Raw genomic sequence first — 22763 nt, 5'->3', positions numbered from 1 at the left:
CACACACCAGCTGGAAGATTGCACAGGTGGATCCACCTCACATTCCGCCCACAACACACCCACATTTTACCATGAATGGTCAATGCAAAGTAACTCATGAATGTATCTGTATATAAATAAGCTGCTGATCCACGGCATTTTACACAGCGCCCCCTGCAGTCTTTTCCCCACGCTGAGCGTGGTTGTGGTGTGAAGCATGTGTGCCTGTACAGGGCTGATTAATGGTTGGACGCTCATCCCATTCGGCCGCATAAGGATAAATAAACAAAATAATTTACTTTTTTTTGCCTTTTTACTGTGATAGTTGCAGTGAAGAGTGACAGAAAATGGGGAGAAGAGTAGGAAGACATGCATTAAAGGACCGCAGGCAGGAATCAAACCCAGGCTGCTGCACCAGAGACCAGTCTCTGCAAATGGGTCACCTGCTTAACCCGATGAGCCATACGGGCGCCAGGTGATCAGTAAACAAAATTATTTAATAAAGATCAGCGCACCGGCCCAGATGTGGACCAAATGAAATAACGTTCAATCCGCTCCTGTTAATATATGAACATAGTTCTGCAAATACAGTCGTAGGCCAAATGACGCACTATATGAACATCTACAACAATGAGGGTTTATGATTATCCGGCTCTACAAGTCTAATATGTGATAACAATAAAGGTTTGAGATCAATCTGGTTTCAATTCACCACTTCACCCTCCGGCACTGCCGTTCCCTCTGTTACCTCCACAGCTTCCTGGCTAAAACCGTGCTTATTAGCACCACTGAATATTTACGTGATGGCTCGTTTAGCTGGTAACAGGCCTCTAGCGGTCCGGGCCAACTTCGTCAGGTACAGGAGAAAACCGAGGCTCTTCAGTAACGTTCCCAAACATCCTTTATTTTCGTCCACAGGAGCAACATATGGCCGCCTCAAGTTCACCAACACTACACTCACATCACACACTGGACATATTAATCTTCACCGGACTAAGGGGGGGGGGGGGGGGGGGGGGACTTCCTCACACTTACTTCACATAGGTACATACGCCATTTTCTTCTCCTTCTACCACACACTCCTTACCCATCATGCCCCACTCTTAAAGGGAAAGAGGAGGGTGAGCCAGCAACACTCTGTCTCCAAACTGTGCTTAAGCAAGCATCAAAGTTGGTGCACCAGTGCGCACATTGTCACGCCAAGTTTGTTTTTAGAAATCACAACGTACACAGCGTACGCCACTTTCTACACAAAGGTTGTGATTTACACCACTTTCTAGCCCTGTTTTTTGCATACGCAAGCTTTATAAATGAGGCCCCAGAGCAGTAAAAGATAAACCAGAAGACTGAAACCAGAGCTGAGTTTATCTGGTACAGAACGGTGTAAATAAACCAAATTCACATTTTCCTTTGAATTTTTTAAGACATTTCCAAACTTTGCAGCAAATTTACTTGGAGATTATTAAAAAATGGAAAATTCCCAGTGGACATTTATCAGTGGGGGAAAAATGTCCTGCTTAAGATGCTAGCGATGGTGTTTTCTGAGTTTCAGCACCTGCTTATTTTCGTTTACTGCCATGAAAACGGTTTCTGTTTGTGTCTGGTGATTCACCTCCGGCTGCAGACGCTTTGCTTTCTTCCTGATTTCTATTTTAGTCCACTGACCCAGTTGTCAGGTTGTTGCCAAAACATTCATTCGGGGAAAGGGCAGGTTTGTTTGGTTGTTGTTCAGAAACCCTGATGTGCCTCCAGCTACAACCGAACAGGTCGCATGTAGAGCTTCAAACCTCGATTATTTATGAGGTTACCTTTGATTTTGGCAAAGTGTCACTGCTATTGATTTATTTCATCGTGACATCAAAGGAAAACCTGAGTTTGTCCACAGAGGATCTAAGAAATCCTTAGTTTGTGGGGTTTTCATGGACTGTTTCATGACTTTAGCTCTGTATTACAGTCAGATAAACGAGTATTTTATATCAATTTTGTTGTGGTAAGTTTGGTAAATATGTTTATATCGCACACTGCAAAAACTCCAAAACTTACCAGGTCTATTAGCCTTATTTTTAGCCAAAATGTCTCATCCCACTTGATTTAAGATAAACTCACTGAACAAGAGACATTTCAGCAGAAGGAGGGACGTGTTTTAAGACGATGCATCTAAATATCTGGTTAAGTCAAACAATCTAGAAATTATCTTGATTTGAGTTGAATTTACAAGAAAATTCAAAATAAGTTGAACCCTCCTGTCGTCCTGCGGGTCATAGTGACCCGTTTGAAGTTTGAAAATGAAGAAAAATAATATATTTTCACAGTGAAACATCTGATGTCCACATTTTCTACATTTTTGGGAAATTTTTGAACATTTTTTTGGTGGAAAAAAAAAGAAAACTTAAAAATGTTTCTTTAAGAACATTCACATAAAAATTAACTAAAATCCAGATAATTTCACAGGATTTTAGTTGATTTTTATGTGAATGTTCTTAAAGAAAACACCGTATTAGAAGTTTTACTGATATTTATGTAATCACTTTAGACACTCATTTTTTGAAAATATTTACATACAAAATTTTCTTGCCAAATTTGGGAGAATTTCTTTAAAAAAAATTTTAAGGGAAACTTTTAGGGAGTTATTGGATTTTTTTCCCTGAAGGTTTTGCAAATTTTCAGAAATTTTGGATTTTTTTTTTGCAAATTTTTGGGATTTTTTTTTCAGACAAGGAAACAATATTTTTTGGTGCCCATAAATGAGGACAACAGGAGGGTTAAAACATCTTAAATTAGGAAGTTACATGATAACAAAAATCTATTTTTGAGTGAAAAACTGCTTTTTTTTAAGTATGTCTGGCTTTTTTTGAAACACCTAAGCTTGACAATCCTGGTAAAATAGAACTTAAAATAAAATTTCAGCTAATTTTAAGATCTCAGTATTCTAAATATCAGATCTTATTTCCAGAAATCTCACCAGGACATTTTTCACTTGTTCTATCATCAGATTTTTTTCACTTATTTCAAAGTAAAAGTTCTTTGAAATAAGTTTTTGTCTTGTTTTGAGAGAAGCATTTTTCCAGTACACCCAAAAAGAGATGATTCTTTTATGAATAAATCTGCTTAATTTATGTCCAAAAAAATGTCAGTAAATAGTAAAATAAATGCCGATTAAAATTCCTCAACGTGTCGAGGCAGTACCTTTAAATGATAGTAATTTTATCTCTATACATCTGTGTAAGCAAAAACTGTTTTCTAGACTAAAATGACCACAGAATAATGACATTCAAACCTCCTTTACCTTCTTTGTACAAAACTTTTAAGCATAAATGTGAAGGAATGAACCCCAAATGCAGCAAAAAGCCATTTCAGCCTAAAACAGATGAAATGGCAAATTCAGTTAAAGAAATGTGTTAAAACACAAACAGAATTGGTGATTAAAAAATAATGCAGAAAATGCAGATAAAAGAGTTAACCCAAGCAGAGAAAAGACACCAGCAGCCTTCAGAGGGACTGGAGTTCTTTGTGGTCATAATCCCTCTAAGGTTAGATTTTCTGTGAAATGTTAGAGTTTGAATCCCTGAAATGTAAAATCCTGAATCCCACTATAAATAACAGTATTTTAGCCCTGATAGTTCAAATCACATTTAAATTCAGATTTTTGGGTTTTATTTTTTTCATTCATGTCTCTGTAATTGTGGGATCATGGTTTTAATCAACATAGTTCCTTCAGAACGTTCAGAAGAAGATTCTGCTTCACACGCTGAAAGAATCGTTTAAATACGACGTAGAGTTTTTGATCTGTGATGGTTTGTTCCAGGGCCTGATTCACTGCTGATTGGCTGACTGATGCAAAGTAAAAGCTCAGGGATGTTAAAAGCTTTGTGAAACAGTTGGCTTTTCAAAATAAAATGTACCTATATAAATTCTACCTTGTTTAATTCAAGCGGGAAATATTAACCCTCAAACTCACACACTCAAGATTCCTTCAGAAATCTTTTCATTTTAGTTTTTTAATGTAAATCACTTTGGTGCCAAAAAAAAAAAAACAGTGACTTTTATTTATTAGGATTATATTTTATTTAGCGAATTGCTCCCCAAACCAAAGCATGAATGGTCCTCAGTGCCAATATGACACAAACAGACGTATTTACATTCAGAATTCACCTCATCTGCACCATACCAGAGGCCTTTTTATTAGGTACACCTCAGTGCAGTCCAACACGTTTTGGTGGAAATTTGTTACAGAAATTACTTCAAACGTCTCAGCCTGAAGAGAAACTGAGCTGATGGTATACCTAATAAAGGGGATACCGACTGGATTAAGTCACATAAAAGCCCAGTTTTCCCTTTACATTTTTAAATAAAGATACAATTTGCATCAACAGTAACTGCCTCGTGCTGAACATCTCACCGAGGCGACGCCACAGAAGTTCATAGCAAAGTGGATACCACGATACACGAACACACAAACTCATGTTTAGCTCCAGTCTTTGCACTGAAAGACGAGGTTCGGACCGGCTCATCTCAGCGAGCGGTTCTGACTCTGCAACATGAGGATCTCAGCCACCAGCTTCTGCGGATCCATCATCTGAGGGAACATGTCCATGGCAGCATCCACCAGCTGGGCGCTGAAGATGGCCAGGAGCTTCTTCCGGACGACTTCCCGCTCCTCGCTGCTCGGCTGTTTCCTCGACGATGATGATGGAGGAGGAGGAGGAGGATCCCAGGGCGAGGGGCGGACCGGAGGATGGGCGGCGAACGGGTCGGACCAGAACGGCTGCTGCTGGTGGGTTCTGCTGTGCTGGAAGTCGGCCGGCTGGCTGTAGGCGGGGACGCTGACCGGGTATCCGCGGTAACCGTAGGGCGGCGGGCCGAAGGGCAGCATATCGGCACTGTGGCAACCCAGCGGTCCGACGCTGTGGTGCTGGAAGGCGCCATGAGAGGGATGGTTCTGGGAGCAGCAGCTGCAGGAGGAGCTTCTCGGAGGACAGAACGGCTGCCGGAGGTTCTGCTGAGCGCCGTACGCCCACAGGCCCTCCACCGGCTGGCTGTCGATGGAGCCCAGGCCCGAGTCCAGCTGCTCCTGGGAGCCTCCAAGTCGGACCGAGTCGCCCTGAGGGTTCGCCTTCTCTTTCCGGGTCGACACCCTCTTGCTTTGGCGGTGACCTGACTTGGACTGGTGCTTGTTCTTCTGGTCCTTCTTCAGGGAGCTGCTGTCGGGTCCCAGACTCAGCTTGCGGGCCATGTCCTCCACCTGCAGCAGGCTCTGGCCGGGGACCGGACTGCTGCGAGCCGGACCTGGTTTCTGGGCCGGGGACGGGTTCTTGGCGTTCTCCCGGAGCTCGTCGGCCAACGTGCGGTTGGACTGTTTGACTCGTTCGGGATGGTGGAACTTACACTTGATGCCGTACGTACATTTCTTCCCTGGAACAGAACAGAACAGAACGTTTTATCACAGCAGCACTTTCTGGTTTTATTTTTTAACAGTTTTTATTGAGTTTTCTGTTAACTTCACTAGGATTCACTTTGTTTGTGCGACACGTTGCAGGTACGAAAACACAAAAAAAGTATTTTGGTTACAGTACAGCAGGTCTGTGTCATGGTTATGTTGCCATCTCCTATAAATTTATTCAGAAAGTCTTGTTCCATCATTCTGCTGTATGGCGTCTGCGACGTTAAAACCATTTGCGTGGAAACTAGTTAGCGAGCGAAGCAGATGAATACGTTGTCACACGGTGCTATACAAGGAAGACGGCTTTGTTTGCATCCGTTGGTTGTATGCCACATACGTCACAGTAGGCGAGGTCCGACTTAGGGCAAAAATTAAGTTACATTGCGGCATAGGAACAGAATTCTGAAGCAAGTCAGGTAAGCATCAATGACACAAGGACCAGTGGACTTCTCTTGCAGGTTCCATCTCTCATTTTGGATGAGAGGTGGAACGTCTTCAAGAACCTTCGACAGACGTCCAGTTGAACAATCCTGTTGTTTCTCTACACAACCTTCAGTCTTCTTTCCTCTAAAATTCTTATTTTTACTCATGAGTCATGTGATGATCAGGTCTCACATCACTCAAAAACAGATGAACAGATTGGGATGAAATTTTCAGTGAAGCTCAGAAATGACACAAGGACAAAGTGATCAGATTCTGGCAGTGATGCAGCTCATAGTCTGGATCCATGGATTAGTTAAAGATTTCTGTATCATTGCCAGACAGCAGCACGGTGCCACTGTAACCATGACAACCAGTGAACACTACATCAGCTGATTGTGATCCTACTACAAATCCACCTCTGAGGACTTATCAGGACTTATCCATCAGAAATGATCCAAGGAACAACTGATTAAACTGTGGGGGTGTTTCTGAGTCCCATCAGTTCCTGCTACATATTTAGGTCACGTGATCCGGTATCCGTACATCACGTACACATGCAGAACACACGCCTGTACTCAGAGTAAGGTCATTTAGTTTGTGGGTTCATCTGTATTAAATGGACACATTCTTCTTCTTCTTCTTTCCTTTCGGCTTTTCCCTTCAGGGGTCACCACAGCGAATCAATTGCCTCCATCTAACCCTGTCTGCTGCATCCTCGTCTGTCATCCTGTCCATCACCATAGCAAACAAGAAGGGGCTCAGAGCTGATCCCTGATGTACTCCCACCTCCACCTTGAACTCCTCTGTCACTCCTACAGCACACCTCACCACTGTCTTACAGTCCTCATACATGTCCTGCACCACTCTAACATACTTCTCTGCCACTCCAGACTTCCTCATACAAAACCACAGTTCCTCTCTGGGCACCCTGTCAGAAGCTTTCTCCAGATCTACAAAGACACAATGCAGCTCCTTCTGACCTTCTCTGTACTTCTCTATCAACATCCTCAAAGCAAATATTGCATCTGTTGTACTCTTTCTTGGCATGAAACCATACTGCTGCTCACAGATGTTCACCTCTGCCCTTAGTCTAGCTTCAGCTACTCTTTCCCATAGCTTCATCGTGTGGCTCATCAGCTTTATTCCTCTGTAGTTGCCACAACTCTGCACATCTCCCTTGTTCTTAAAGATGGGCACCAGCACACTTCTCCTCCATTCCTCGGGCATCTTCTCACTATCTAAGATCCTGTTGAACAACCCAGTCAGAAACTCTACTGCTACCTCTCCGAGACACTTCCATACCTCCACAGGTATATCATCAGGACCAAGTGCCTTTCCACTCTTCATCCTCTTCAATGCCCTCCTCACTTCATCCTTACTAATCTTTGCTACTTCCTGGTCCACAACAGTCACCTCTTCTACTCTTCGTTTTCTCATTCATCAACTCTTCAAAGTACTCTTTCCATCTTCCCATCACACTATTGGCACCTGTCAACACACTTCCATCCTTATCCTTTATCACCCTAACCTGCTGCATGTCCTTCCCATCTCTGTCTCTCTGCCTTGCCAACCTGTACAGATCAGTCTCTCCCTCCTTACTGTCCAACCTAGCATACAAGTCATCATAAGCCCCTTGTTTGGCCTTTGCCACCTCTACTTTCACCGTACGCTGCATCTCCTTGTACTCCTGTCTACTCTTCAGTCCTCTCAGTGTCCCACTTCTTCTTAGCTAACCTCTTTCTCTGGATCCACTCCTGCACCTCCTCATTCCACCACCAAGTCTCCTTATCTCCTTTCCTTCCAGATGACGCACCAAGTACTCTCCGACCTGTCTCCCTGATCACATTTGCTGTAGTTGTCCAGTCATCTGGAAGCACCTCCTGACCATCCAAAGCCTGCCTCAACTCTTTCCTGAAAGTCATACATCACTCTTCCTTTTTCAGCTTCCACCATTTGGTCCTCTGCTCTGCCTTTGCCCTCTTCATCTTCTTCACCACCAGGGTCATCCTACACACCACCATCCTATGCTGTCTGGCTACACTCTCACCTACCACTACTTTGCAGTCACTGATCTCCTTCAGATTACACCGTCTACACAAGATGTAGTCTACCTGTGTGCTCCTACCTCCACTCTTATAGGTCACCCTATGTTCCTGCCTCTTCTGGAAGAAAGTATTCACTACAGCCATTTCCATCCTTTTTGCAAAGTCAACCACCATCTGTCCTTCTGCGTTCCTCTCCTGGATACCAAACCTGCCCATGACCTCCTCATCATCTCTGTTTCCTGCACCAACATGTCCATTGAAGTCTGCACCAATGACAACTCTCTCACTTCTAGGGATGCTCTGCATCACTTCATCAAGGTCCAACCAGAATTTCTGCTTCTCCTCCAGCTCACATCCTACCTGTGGAGCATACCCACTAACAACATTGAACATCACACCTTCGATTTCTAGCTTCAGGCTCATCACTCGATCTGACACTCTTTTTACCTCCAGGACATTCCTAACAAACTCCTCCTTCAAGATAACTCCTACTCCATTTCTCTTCCTATCTACACCATGATAGAACAACATGAACTCTGCTCCTAAACTTCTAGCTTTACTACCTTTCCACCTGGTCTCCTGGACACACAGTATGTCCACCTTCCTCCTCTGCATCATGTCAACCAGCTCTCTACCTTTTCCTGTCATAGTTCCAATATTCAAAGTCCCAACTCTCAGTCCTAGACTCTTGGTGTTCCTCTTCTCTCTCTTCCTATGAACACACCTTCCTCCCCTCCTTCTTCGACCAACAGTCGTCCATTTTCCACCGGCACCCTGTAGGTCGACAGCACCGATGGCGGTCGTTGTTAACCCGGGCCTCGACCGATCCGGTGTGGAAGTCATGCATTTAATTCGCATGTTTGATTTGGCCAAAGTTTTATGTCGGATGCCCTTCCTGACACAACCCTCTGTATTTATCAGGGCTTGAGACCGGCACAATAAGACACTGGCTTGTGTCCCCTTGCGGCTACATTAAATTAAATTGACACATTCTATAGTGCTGTTATTTCTGCCACAAAGTTTTTCAAGATTTCATCTGTCAGAAATGCCTGGTGTCTCTAATCCATCTAGTAAAGCTGGAAGGTTTCTGCCTGGCTGTTAAGGACGTGAATTCTGTTACTACATGAGCGCTTTCTTCAAGTATAGAAATCTCCTGGCAGTATCCAAATGAGACACACAACTTTCTCACAAACCACCGTGTGGGTGTTAAATGTTTGTTCTGTTTTGGCACGCCACACCGTTTATGGTTTCACAGCCAGCTACAGGGTGGGGCTGTAATTCACTGGAAGGTGTCCTGAAGACATACTGACGGTGTTTTCTGGTGCACAGCTCAGAGAAGAAAAACACTTCCTGGAAAACCAACTGAAAATCTGATTTGAAACCGCAAATTGTGATAATTAACGCAGCAGACTTCATGTTCTTGTCGAAGCCGTCGGCAAGTTTGAAAGGTGTGTTTAAAATATCAAATAAACCTGAAACATGACAGCATCTTTATCAGAAACTTAAAAAAACTGCATGAATCATCAGGTTTTTAACTTTCTAATTTGTCCTTGAAGTTCTCATTTCACTTCCACGTTATTCTACATAAACAAAAACAAGCTGTGAACAACAATCAGATTCTGTAAAAAATAAAAATTCTGCACATCTTGGTGCAACCATGAAGCCGTTAATGACTCAGCTGTGACCAGCACTCGATGATGAAAATTCAGAAACTATTCGGCAGAGCTGCAGGCAGTGTTTACACAAAAACAGGCAGAAATTAGACTACCGTTCAAAGATTGAGATCACTTAGAAATGTCCTTATTGTTGAAATAAAAACAGTTTCTTCCAATGAAGATAGCATTAAATAAATGAGAAATCCAGTGTAGACATTGATAATGTGGTAAATGACTGTTGTAGCTGTAAACGTCTGATTTTTAATGGAATATCTCCATAGGGGTACAGAGGAACATTTCCATCAACCATCACTCCTGTGTTCTAATGCTACATTGTGTTAGCTAATGGTGCTGAAAGGCTCATTGATGATTAGAAAACCCTTGTTCAGTTATGTTAGCACATGGATAAAAGTGGGAGTTTTCATGGAGAACATGGAATTGTCTGGATGAACCCAAACCTTTGAACAGTAGTGTGTTGTCAAGCATTTTGGACGATTTTTGAGCCAATTTGGAGAAGTTTCAAGGTATTTTTGGACCAGTTCAGAGTCAGATTGGACACTTGTTGCCCCTTTTCTAGTGAGTTTGGATCAGTTTTTGTCATTTTGGACAAACTGAGTAATTCTGGATGAGTTTTTAATCAATTTACACAAGTTTCAAGTTATTTGGGAGAAATTCTAAGTGATTTTCGACCATTTCTGAGACAGTTTGAAAATATTTTAGTCATTTTTGACAGGTATTGAATCCTTTAGGACAACACTGGAGTCATTTTAGACAACCTGGACAGGTTTTAAGTTCTTTTGGACTATTTTTGAGATGTTTCAGACAAGTTATTATCATTTTAGACAAACGCTGAGTCAGTGTGGACAGATTTGAAGCCATGTCTCATGGAAAACATAGAATTGTCAGGGTGATCGCAAACTTTGGACCAGTAGTGTATTTAGGTCACATGAGCCGTTATCCGTACATCACGTACACATGCAGAACACACGCCTGTACTCAGAGGAACGTCATTGTGTTTGTGGGTACATCTGTATTAAATGGACACATTCTATGTTGCTGTGATTTCTGATCATCAATAACTAATAAACAAATGCTGCATTTCTGACATATGGGGGAATGAGCAGCCTTGGAGGAGGACTGATCTCTGAGTGCTTTTCTAGTGAATAAAGTTCTCTCACCATAAGGACACTGCTGTTTTTTCTGAGTCTTTGGAAACCTCCTCAGAAAGTTCTCCAGGGTCGGTCCATGTCGGCCCAGAGGATCGTCAGGAGGCATAAACCTGCATCAGGTTCAAACAAACACAACTTTACAACCTCACACCTCCTCCGAGTCATTTAACGTTCCTTTAGGATGGAAGCAGGAAGGCAGAACTGACTTGTTGTTGACGAAGGAGTACATGAGCAGCCTCTCCTCGATGAAGCGCTTCCACTCTGGCTTGGTTCCCTGCAGGTCTCGATACATGTCATTGGACACGATGACGCCGTCCGACTCGAAGGCGTGTTTCACGATGAAGCAGTCGTCGTTGCAGACAACACGTTTTCCTGCGCAGCGTCGCGACGGTGTGAAAACCAGAATCTTCTTCTTCTCCAGCTCCAGCAGGATGTGCTGATCTGCAAAATATAAAAATCAGTAGAGGGTCAGGTAGTGTTTCAGATAACGGTGTTGAACAAAGGTAGTATAGTGTCTCCATAAAGTTCCTGTTACTGTATATAGATGGGTGGATCCATATTTTTACTAAAATAGTCTTTGGTGCACATTTTACCAAAAGTCTGACCAGACAAGGTTCCAGTTTTTACATGTTTAAGCTAAATTTAGATATGGACTCATTGGTAAGAAACAGAAAATGGTGTTCATAGAGGTCTAGGTGTTCATCGAGGTCTAGGTGGTCATAGCGGTCTAGGTGGTCATAGCGGTCTAGGTGTTGGTGTCCATAGAGGTCTAGGTGTTGGTGTCCATAGAGGTCTAGATGTTCATAGAGGTCCAGGTGCTCATAGAGGTCCAGGTGCTCATAGAGGTCTAGATGTTTCACTGTGTTCACTAGTTTGCCTCCAACTGTGTTTGGTGGTGAACATTAGTTGTGGTTCGTGTTTTTTAGAGCTTTCAGTTTTTAATAAGTGTCATGCTGAGGCCAATATTGAGGCTATGAGAGCAGTGAAGGTGAATGTAAACACTTGAGTTGTAGAAGCTGAAAACGAGCTGAAACTGATGATAAATCTGCTTCTCTTCAGGCTCATTAACATCAATCAACCATCACATCATCATTGTATCCATCACTATCAAGGAAACATCAATTCCAGCTGCTTTAAATAAATCCTGCTGTGATTGTGTTTTATTCTGGGGTTTTCCCAGCAGACAGATTTAACCTGGTTGATTATTAAAAGGACATTCTGCGTCACAGCTCTTTATCTGCACCAACAAACTGCTGCTGAACACATAGCAGCATGCAGGAGTTCGGATGTAGGCGACTAGCGTGCTGAAATGATTATCTTTTGGTGAACTGGAAACCCCCGCAGGTTTATCTTCTGCATTGTAGCTGCACAGGCGGCAGATTAAGATCTTTATTTTGCATTTTGAAAACAACCAAACCTAAGAGGTGTTTTTCCCCTTTTAGAGCTAAACTCATCATTTTAATCAGGTCAAACATCCTGCTTGTTACATGGAGCTTGATCACAAACTGTCAATAGCTCCTTTAAATCTGCCACACTAACCCTGCTGACATATTTTAGTGTCTCGTTTTACACATTAAAGCTGATTTTCTATTTTGTGCCACCTTTCTTCTATTTCGTCAATGAATAATTCCATTTTTGCTCCCAGTGACGACACCTTGGCTTCTGAAAACAGTGACTTCCTGTTTGGACAGGAAGTAGAACAGGTTGTGCTACCTGTGATGGGGACGTCGGGTCGCGGCTGCTCCTTCCTCCATGACGGGACGAACACGGTGATGTCGGCGTGGCCTCGGTCCAGGAAGAAGTTGACGGCCAGCTGGATCCCCAGACAGGAGAAGACTTCCTTGTTCCCGTGACTGAAAGAACAAAGCAGGAGGTAGAGGTGAGGAAACGTCCACATGAAGACTCTCCAGTGCTCTGATCGCAGCTCTGTGGCTGGTTTTTTGGAGGCTTCGCAATCTAAAGTCCAGAACAACCATGACTAGAAGGAAAGAGAATGGAAAAAATGTTTTCTCTGCTTTATGAAAAACAAAAATAAACATGAAATACGAATAACAGTGAAATTTGCTCAGAGTGGATGCAGACAATTCGTTGTTTGTTGGGTTTCTTGTATAGTTTTGCTCATAAAATAACCCTAAACTAGTAGATTAATGGCTATAACTAACTAGAAAATCCCTCAGAGAGCACAGTATCAGAATCTGATCAGAGAATTTTTAAATGAACCAGTCCAAACAGGAATCACTCCATGATGCTGATAAACGCTGGTATTCTGCCAGTATTTTACATAACATGACCCTCAGCTGGGTTTTGTGGTTGTGAGAGTTAATACCTCAACACACCGGTTCCCTGTTAAGTCGCCGACTGTTTGTTTGGTTTCAGATTGTTCCCATATTAAAAATGAATGACGCCGTGGTGAAGCCTTCAGCTCCTCTGGATCTTTGATATTCAAACCGTTGGATCTGTTGACGCCAACAGTTCAGAACTGAAACATTTATGATCACAGGAGCAGGAAATATTCACCTTTTAGAGGAAGAATCGAATTCCTCAACTTAATAAGAGACAAAGATTTGAAGCAAATGTGAATAAAGAGGCAGTTTCTTTGATTTTAAACTGGATATCTGTGTTTTTCAGACGATAAAACCAGACATTTAAACATGTGGGCTCATGTTCTGGGCAGTTTTTAAAGCTATTTTCACCTTTTTAAAACATTTTATTGAGATAAAACAAGTAATGAAAGGTTTTCTAGTCCCTCCTGTCATAATTATTCAGTGAAACCAAAGCTGTGGTCACTAAGAGGTTTTTCTGAGAAAGACTGAACTACTTCCTGCCCAGACAGGAAGTCACTGTTTCCAGAACCCAAGGTGTAAGTATTCATAGACTTAATAAGAAAATGGTGACACAAAACAGAAAATTTAAATGAAAAAAAAAAAAAAAAATCAGTTTTAATGTGTAAAACAGGATATTAAAACATGTAGGCACATGCTGTGGCAGATTTAAAGGGAACGTTCACTGTTTTTTAACATTTATAGAGAGGTTTTCAAGCAAAAAATAATCAGTTTCTTTGATTTTAAACTGAATATCTGTGTGTTCAAGACTGAAAAAAACATGTGAAAATACCTGAAAATGGTTTTTCTTGTTTTTGTTCAGGTATTTTCACTTGTTTTAGTGATATTTGATGGAGATATAACAAGCCATTCAATGTTTTCTAGTTCCTCCTCAGCCATTGTGAGGTTTTACTGTGAACTTTTGAAGGCACAGTTGAAATTATTGATTGGATAAATGAGAGAAAACTGACACAAAATAAACAATTTTCAAGAAGAAGTGGTTAAAAATCAGTTTATTTGAGTTAAAAACCAAACATTTAAACATGTCAGATTGTATTTTTGCATGTTTTTAAGTCTTTTTCATTAGATTTTTGACATTTTATAGAGATAAAACAAGTAATGAAAGGTTTTCTAGTCCCTCCTGCCAGAATTATGAAGTCAAACCAAGTTGTGGTCACTGGGAGGTTTTAACCGCCGTGTTTTTAGCAGAACTGGAATTATTTATTGAACTAAAATCTGAAAACTGACCAAAAAAAAAGTACATTTTTCAAGGAATAGTGGGGAATAAAGTTCCTCTGACCTTTAAACTGAACATCTCAGAGTAAAAGCAGACATTTAAACATGTCAGCTCATGTTCTGACCGGTTTTAAGGCATTTTCACTTTTTTTTGAAAGAACTGAATGAGTTTCAGACATTTTTCCTTCAAAAATTATGAAACTGTGAAAGAAGCTGCACAGAAATAATAAATAAGAATCAGGAACAGAAAAATCTGAAGAAATCAAAGCATCAGAATCCGACTATGGAATATATCTCAGTTTCTCTTTAAACGGTTTGGATTGTGACTCAGAGTTTGGAGATAAATCCATCATCGGTTTGCTGTTTCAGTGTTTGTTTAGAAACCCTTCATGACTTTACCATCTGTAGTTCTGCACCAGCGACGACCAGATCAGCCAAACAGAAGCTTAATCACAGATCCACACGGCGTCTCGCTGGATTTATTCTACAAACTGCTGTCAGCGATCGGAGTCCTCAGATCTAAAGTCAACAGCAGCCGGCTGTGAAATGCTGTCAGGCCTGTTCCTGCAGGTTTTCTGTCTGTCAGCAGCCTTCAATGAAACAAAAGGGCCTTGGATAAGTGCTGTCTGATTTGCATACTGAAGACGCCGGTTTACGACGTGCCTCAACCTGTGGGCTGGGAGGAGAGGAGTGTTCGCTCTGCTCAGATCATCCCGTCATTTAACTTTCCTCTGGTCCTCAAACCGAGCGTGCACGGCCGGGTTTGAGGATTTCAAGAGTGTAAGAAGGTAGAAATCGGACAACAGCAGCTCCTGTTTACCTCCAAACCCTGAAACCTGGTTAGCTAAAGCTGGAGGAGTGTTCCCGTCCCAACGTGGACTAAAAACACAGCATGTGTCGTAATCTATGATGAGCTCTGTCACAAAAATGATTCATCCAAATCTATCCATCATTCATGGTCATCACTGCCAAAGTTTTCACCTGGTGCAGTAACACTCTGCTCCTAATGCTCCTGCAACATTTTTAATTCTTCCTAGAAATCCAGTTATGTCAACAAGTCAAGCACCTTCTGAGATGTTTATATATTTTTTTATAGTCTTATTTGTAACTTAGATGCTCTCATGTTCTCTGCCTTTCATGCTGTTGGTATTGTGAATTTCTCTTTGGAGATTAATAAAGTATCTATCTATCTATCTATCTAAACTGTGTAAAACGGCAACACTTCAAATAGATTTCACTTTGGAGAGGAGGAATCTGGAGGCCGTTATCACAGCAGTAATCCCACTGCGACGCTCCGCTCAAAGCGCTTGAACATCAAACATAGAAGGGTTTATAAAAGCAAGTTGTGCTTGGTGTCAAAATTTAGGGAGATTCCTGTAATTTCACATGATCTCTTCTATTTTTTGATTCCACCTATCCCACATGCTGATACTGACCTTTGAATCTGAAGGTCGGACAGATATTTTTGATTTTTAGCTGTTCATATTTCATGCATTACATACCATAGCACTTTCATTTTACACAGATCCAATCCTTAGATAGCCACATTATACCACATAAAATCTCTAATGGATATGATGATTAGTTTTTGTGTAATGGGTGGCCAAATGTAGCAGTTTAGAAGTTTGTGATGGATAAAATCGCAACTTTGTCATTCTCTGTAACATGCAATTATAAATATAAAGTAAATATTTTCACATTTCTGAGGACTATAGGTCACTGTGAAATGATTCTGAAAATTTCAGATCTCTACCTTTTGCTGTTTAGAAGTTATAGAAGTCTGAAAATGGTCGAAAATTTCAAGTCTTACTTTTGGCTGCAATAATAGGGTACCCCCTACCTACTTCAAATGGCCATAACTTTGAAACTAATGACAATAAAGCATTCAAATTTAGGATTTTCCATCAAATATAATGTACTAAATGTATGTAAAAACTTAGCAAAATCTGAGAGGGTCAGGTGGGACCACTGGTTGAAATGATATGGAATGACCCTGCTACAACATTTTTAACATTTCTTGATATGGTGGTCTGCAGACACGTTTGAATCTCCTAAAGTGTGTCTAAACTGAAACCCTTCACCTAGAACTTAAGTTTCAGGAAAAGACAGAAGTCACAAGGAGTCAAATCAAACAAACCGGGCGGATTAAGCGAGGATTGATTTGTTTTTAGGCCAAAAAAAAAAAAAAAAGTTCTTAGTTTGGACATGGAGGCTGTAAAAACACACAGCGCTGCTCAGCGTGTTTCTACCAGCAGCAGTGGATGTTTCTGACAACATATCATTCAGTTAAAATGATTTGTGTTCAAACTTCAGATACAAACTACGATTAGAAGATTTTTTCACCGCCTCCAGCTCAGTGAGGAGGAAGCGTCTGAGCGGTGAGCTGAGGTGAACATCAGCACACTTCAGGCCTCTAAAGCTGCTTTCTACCCTTCATTAAGGCCAATCAAATCATTTATCCATCAGTCCTCCAGCTTTTATGAGGACAACACCTCAAAAGTGTTGGCTAATCTGCAGATTGTTGCTTTTTTCTAGGATATATCAGTAAAAATACAAAGTCCAGGTCTAAATTTAGTCTGAACAACAGTCCAGAGCCCAAACATCTGTCATCTAGAACACAGAAAAATATCACATTTATGATGCTGAGGCTGCAAATGTTTGGAAGTTTTACCTGAAAAATGACTTATGTGATGAAATATTGATTGTTGCAGCTCTGACGTGTAGAACAGGTCACACAAAACCAGAACAAGCAGACTCACAAATAGCTTCTTCCCAAGAGCTATCACTGCAGTCAACAATCCCAGAGCCAATCGAACCTGTTCACCCCCCCCCATCCACACAAACACATCGACCACCGAACAGCCTTTGACACTCACATTCCTTCAGCACCTAAAGACTCGTGCTGCTATCGCATGTATGCCCTTGTGTACATATATTTATTGTTCTTTTTTAAATTGTTACCGTTTATTGCTGTTTTTTTGCTTTGACACCAAATGGGAACTGGTATCCTAATCTCATTTTAGCCGGTACAATGACAACAAAGGCATTTGTTTGACATTTAAACTCACATCAAACTGATGAAACCAGCTCATCTTTCATTCTGGAACTTTTACCTGAAATAATTCCAGATTAAAATCACACAAAACTCAGAAAAGCAGCTCATTCTGTGAGATTACTGTTTAAAAGACATGATTAGATGATCTAATTTTGATGAACTGATGAACCAGTGCAGCTCTGAACTGTAGAAAACAGAAAAAAAAAAATCCGCTCAAGTGTATGTTTTGAGTCTTAACCAGTGAAATTTCATCATTTATGCTTGAAAAGACGACTTCAACTGGTATAAATACTGAATAAAGTCAGAAAAAAACCACAAGAATCAGCTGATCTGGATTCTTTCACACTTGAATTTTGATTAATTGATAAAATTCTTGTCTTATTTGGTCTTGTTTTTACTTTTTTCTTATATCTGAGTTTTGCTGTTTGTCTCATTTTTTAATTGCTTTCTAACTTTTGTCTCATTTTTGTCATTTTGTGTCTCATTTTTGGATTATTTTGTCTTCTTATTTTCTAACTTTCACCGTTTGTCTCGTGGTTTTGTTTCTCATTTTTGTCGTATTGTGTTTCCTTTTTGTCTCCCTTGTGTATTCTGTCATTTTGTTTGGCTTCATTTACCATTTCTTGTCTTGTTTGCCCATTTTTTGTTGCTTTGTAACTTTTGTCATTCCGTTTCTCACTTTTATTCTTCTGTTTTTGTCATTTTCCGTTCTGTATTATTCATCGTTTTTTGTCATTTGTCTCACTTTTGGGTCTCATTTTTGTAATATTTTGTCTCGGTTTTGTTGTTTTTTTGTCTGATTTTTGTCATTTGTCTCATGTTTTTGTTGTTCTTTTTCTTGTTTTTGTCGTTTTCCGTTTCCTTTTTGTCTTGTTTGCGTGTTTTGTCTTATTTTGTCATTTTGTTTTTCGCTTTATTGTTTTGTGTAACATTGTTGTCGTTTTGTATCTTTTTTGTTTCGTCTGTCCATTTTTTTTGTTCCTTTGTAACTTTGTGTCTCATTTTGTAATATTTTGTCCTCTTTTTTGTCATTCGTCTCATGTTTTTGTTGTTCTGTTTCTCATTTTGGTTGTTTTGTGTGTTTTTTTTGTCTCATTTATGTTGTTTGTCCATTTTTTGTTGGTTTTTTCTTGCTTTTATCATTTTTTTGGCTTGTTTTTGTCATTTTGTAACTTTTTGGTCTAATTTTTTTGTCTCTTTTTTGTTTTGTTTTGTGACATTTGCCTCATTTTTGTCATTTTGTGTCTCATTTTTGTAATATTTTGTCTTGTTGTTGTTTTGTGACTTTTTTTGTCTTCTTCTGTGGTTGTGATCCTCCAGTAAATCCTCCATGGTTCAGCTCCAGGTGACTAAATGTTGTGTTCCTTTGTAGACACTCTGTGATCTGGAAGTTGTAATGTGGAAATGATAAACTGAGGATGAATGTTGATGAAACTGAATTTATTTTTCTCCATAAATTTCAGGTTGTTCATGATATTTAGTAAAAAGATAATTCCTTAAATGTGAACATTTGTGCAGTAAAACAAAGGAACCATTAGGAGTTGTGGTTATTTACAGGTTATTATGCTGTGGTTTTACTGGTTTTACTGGTTTTCCTGGAGATCAGACTGGGCTGGACGTGGAACCTGGACTAGGATCAGATGGACTCCTCTGATTTAAAGCTCTAAACTGTGATTTCTGTTCTTTGTTCCTGACCTGGCTGACCCGGTTCCGGCTGGTTCTCACCTCATGGCCACGTTGCTGCCGTCGATCACCACCGGTCTCAGAGCGTCCTCGTCCTCGGCGCCGTCCTCGCTGACCGGCAGCAGCAGAGCCGGAGCTCTGGCCGGACCGTCCCCCCTGGACACCAGCACCGACAGCGTGGTGACCGGGCCCGGCTGCTCCTCCCGGCCCGCCCCCACCCGGACCAGCTGCCCCAGGACCTTGTCGGTGTCGGTGCTGGGGCCGAACGTCTGCTGCACGGCCTGGACCTGCGCCGTGGAGTAGCCCAGCTTGTGGAAGAAGTCCAGCTGGGCCTCCAGGAGCCCCGGGTCCAGATCCTGGACCGGGTCTCCAGGAAACATCTTTTCACAGGACGACTGGAGCTGAGGAGAGAAAACCCATGCAGGAGGGCCAGATCGGCTCAGAGGGGTACGAGTCCACGGCGGCACAGCTGGAGCAACATCTGCATTCATCTCCACCCAGCAGCTGCAGAGCTCATGACTGGAAGAGACATAAAAAAAACGACTCTGTAAGCCTGAAATACTGCAATCAGCGATCAATTAATCAATTAACAGAAACTTAGGAGGTAAAAGTAGCAAACCAACGGTTCAGAAAATCACAAAAACTGTGATTCTGCAGCTAAAATGTGCTGCTGGTGTCACATTTCTATAGTTTAACCATTAAATCATCATCATGGATGCACTAATGTGGCAGCAGTGTTCAAATATTGGACCGAAAAACAGAACGAAACTCAAATAACTGCATTTTATTCTCATATAAAGTGAAGAAAAACAGCAAATATTCACACTAGGAGTTCCTCATGTGGAGATTTGATGCTTTTCTTCACCTGAAGTGATGATAAAACTGATTTGAGTTTTTACATGTTTTTGAGGCAAATATTTGACATTATTGTCAAACAGAGAACTGAGAGGAGACATGAACCAGAAAAGTCAGTCCGCTGCAGAGCTCATGTCTGCAAGAGCCGGACACAGAAACAGGTCCTTTAACCCCTATACCGCATTCATCTACTGATGAATCAATTAACAGAAACCTAGGAGGTAAAAGTAGCAAACCAACATTTAAAAATGCTTCAGAAAATCATAAAAACTGATTCTGCAGCTAAAATGTGCTGCTGGTGTCACATTTCTATAGTTTAACCATTAAATCATCATCATAGATGCACTAATGTGGCAGCAGTGTTCAAATATTTGGCTGAAAAGTAGAAAAAAACTCAAATAATTGTAATTTATTGTCATATAAAGTGAAGAAAAACAGCAAATTGTCAGATAAGGAGCCAAAACAAAGCCGAGAGTTGGAAGTTTCCATTAAACAAACATGTCTTTAATTCTTCACTTCCTCCTCTAATAACTTCATAAACTGAAGTTCCTGCTCTGAAATGTTGGACTTTTTCCTCGTCTACGTTTATCTTCCAGCTTTTAAAAACGTATGATGAGCTCAGCAAATGTAAAAAGTTCACTATATAGCATCTCAAAAACACTTAAAAACTCAAATAAATCAGATTTATCATCACTGCAGGTGAAGAAAAGCAGCAAATATTCACATTAGGAGCTTGAATGTCAGCTAAAAATGACCTAAACATGTTATTAATTCACTTATTTTTCATTTATGCAGCTGTAAAAATGACAGACAGTGGATAGAAATGTGACACCAGCAGCACATTGTAGCTGCAGAATCACAGGAGCATTTTTAAATGTTGGCTTTACTTCTTTTACTAACTGGTTTCCTGTTAATTGATTAATTGATCAATGATTTTAGTGTTTTAGTGTTAAAGAACCGGTTTTATGTCCCTTCCAGACATGAGAGCTGCAGCAGAGGGACTGTTCTGCTTCTTCATGTCTCCTCTCAGTTCTCTACTTTTAAAAGAATGTCAAAAACATAAAAATTCAATTAAATCAGATTTATCATCATTTCAGGTGAAGAACAGCAGCAAACCTGCACGAGGAGAAACAAAGCACTGGCTTCTCATGTGGAGATTTGCTGCTTTTCTTCACTTTATACGAGAATAAATTGCAGTTTTTTGCCTCAAAAGTGCGACACCAGCAGCAGAGAACTGCATTTTATTCTCATGTAAGGCGAGTAAAAGCAGCAAATATTTACATCAGGAGTCTGAAACTCAAGCTGCTGTTGAAATCACTCCAACATGTTATTTATTTCTCTTTTGGTAATGTTTTAAATTGAAGTTCCTGCTCTGAAATACTGGACTTTTTCATTCTGCAACTTTTCTAGTCAATAACGTAAAGAGAACATCTGTATTTATTAACATTTCTAGGTCATTTTTAACGAAGACTTCCAACTCCAGCTTCTGTTCAGGCTCCTAGTGTGAATATTTGCTGTTTTTCTTCACTTTATATGAGAATAAAATGCAGTTATTTGAGTTTCGTTCTGTTTTTCGGTCCAATATTTGAACACTGCTGCCACATTAGTGCATCCATGATGATGATTTAATGGTTAAACTATAGAAATGACACCAGCAGCACATTTTAGCTGCAGAATCACAGTTTTTGGGATTTTCTGCAGGACTTTTCTGTGTAGCAGGAGGTAAATAAAATGAAGAAAAGCAGCAAATATTCACATTAGGAGCCTGAACAGAACCTGGAGTTGGAAGTTTAGCTTAAAAATGACACAAACATGTTAATAAATAGAGATTTTCTCTTTAAGTTACTGACTAGAAAAGTCTGGTGCTTCTGGAAGACACAGTAAAATGATCCTGAAACTCTGAATTCATCTGGTAATTTATCACTAACAGGAAACCAGTTAGTAAAAGAAGTGAAAAAGGCTCCAGAAAATCACAAAAACTGTACTGTGGCAGCTAAAATGTGTTGCTGGGGTCACATTTCTATCCACTATCTATCATTTTCACAGTTACAAATGAGAATGTCCAACACAGAATCATTATTTATAATTAAATAAGCCAATTTATGTCAATAAAATGTCATAAAATCCCTTTTAATCGCTGTTTCCTGCAGTTAAAAGGCTGAAAATAAGAGAAAACTACACTTCATAGTCTGATACAGAACAGAGAAAAGCGGCTGATTCTCACATTTCAGGGAATAAACGGCAAAATAAACTTAATTCTGCGTGGAAATAAAGTTTTTCTGCTGCTGAACTTTAAAATCCCCCCGGTTTGTTTTTTAGAAACTAAAAGAAGCGAGTTGATATCGGCGAAAAAGAGGAAACATGAAAGTCTGGAGCTGCAGAAACATCAGCGAAACTCAAATCCTCGCTTTCTGGATTCACAGTTTCAGCCTCAAACCGACCAGAGCCGAACGGAGCCGAACAGAACCGAACGGAGCCGAACAGAACCAGACTCACCTGAGCGCTGAACCTCCGCTCCGGTCTCTGCGTCTCTTCGTGTCTGACTGATGGAGGAAGTCGGATTTTCCTCTTCTTGACTCAGCAGAGCCGGGGAAGCGCCAGATTGCAGTCACGTGTTGGATTCCGGTCCGAGGTGACGCCACCGACACACCTGAACCCGAGGCGGAGACGTACCAGGAAGCAAACAGCCGGAAAAAACAGCAAAAACTACAAGATAAAAAATAAAAGCTCCCAGTCGACCCCACGGATGATGAGAGTTTATTAGGAGATTAATAAAAAGGGTTTGTTTTATTTTTAAATCTGTTTATTTGTTGCTCAGCCAGGTTGTGCAAAGAAAAAGTACTGCCAATTATGGAAGTATTTATGTTTATGTAGCTGCATTATTTTACCTGCTGTTTGGGTA

At 40.8% G+C, this 22763-nt stretch overlaps 1 protein-coding gene across 1 annotated transcript; it reads right to left on the bottom strand.

Moving 5' to 3' along the window:
- Positions 1 to 4021: 4021 nt before the first annotated feature.
- Positions 4022 to 22426, bottom strand: zc3h12ab (zinc finger CCCH-type containing 12Ab). The gene is made up of 6 exons (XM_051955659.1): positions 22358 to 22426; positions 19049 to 19525; positions 12425 to 12564; positions 10918 to 11152; positions 10721 to 10821; positions 4022 to 5391 (listed from the first exon to the last, which is right to left on the bottom strand). The coding sequence occupies exons 2-6, from the start codon at positions 19495 to 19497 to the stop codon at positions 4487 to 4489; spliced, it is 1830 nt and encodes a 609-aa protein (XP_051811619.1). The 5' UTR covers positions 19498 to 19525; positions 22358 to 22426; the 3' UTR covers positions 4022 to 4486.
- Positions 22427 to 22763: the final 337 nt, after the last annotated feature.

The sequence above is a fragment of the Acanthochromis polyacanthus genome, chromosome 11 (genome assembly GCF_021347895.1).
Source record: "Acanthochromis polyacanthus isolate Apoly-LR-REF ecotype Palm Island chromosome 11, KAUST_Apoly_ChrSc, whole genome shotgun sequence".
In the NCBI taxonomy this organism is placed as follows: Eukaryota; Metazoa; Chordata; class Actinopteri; family Pomacentridae; genus Acanthochromis; species Acanthochromis polyacanthus.
This window is presented reverse-complemented; position numbering and strand designations above follow the sequence as displayed.

Excerpts from the sequence above, each read along its gene's own strand:
- zc3h12ab (XM_051955659.1), bottom strand. The coding sequence starts at position 19,497 with ATGAATGCAGATGTTGCTCCAGCTGTGCCGCCGTGGACTCGTACCCCT. Across the intron at positions 12,565-19,048 it reads GGCAGCAACGTGGCCATGAG|TCACGGGAACAAGGAAGTCT; the intron begins GTGAGAACCAGC and ends TTGTTCTTTCAG. Across the intron at positions 5,392-10,720 it reads AAAACAGCAGTGTCCTTATG|GGAAGAAATGTACGTACGGC; the intron begins GTGAGAGAACTT and ends GTTCTGTTCCAG.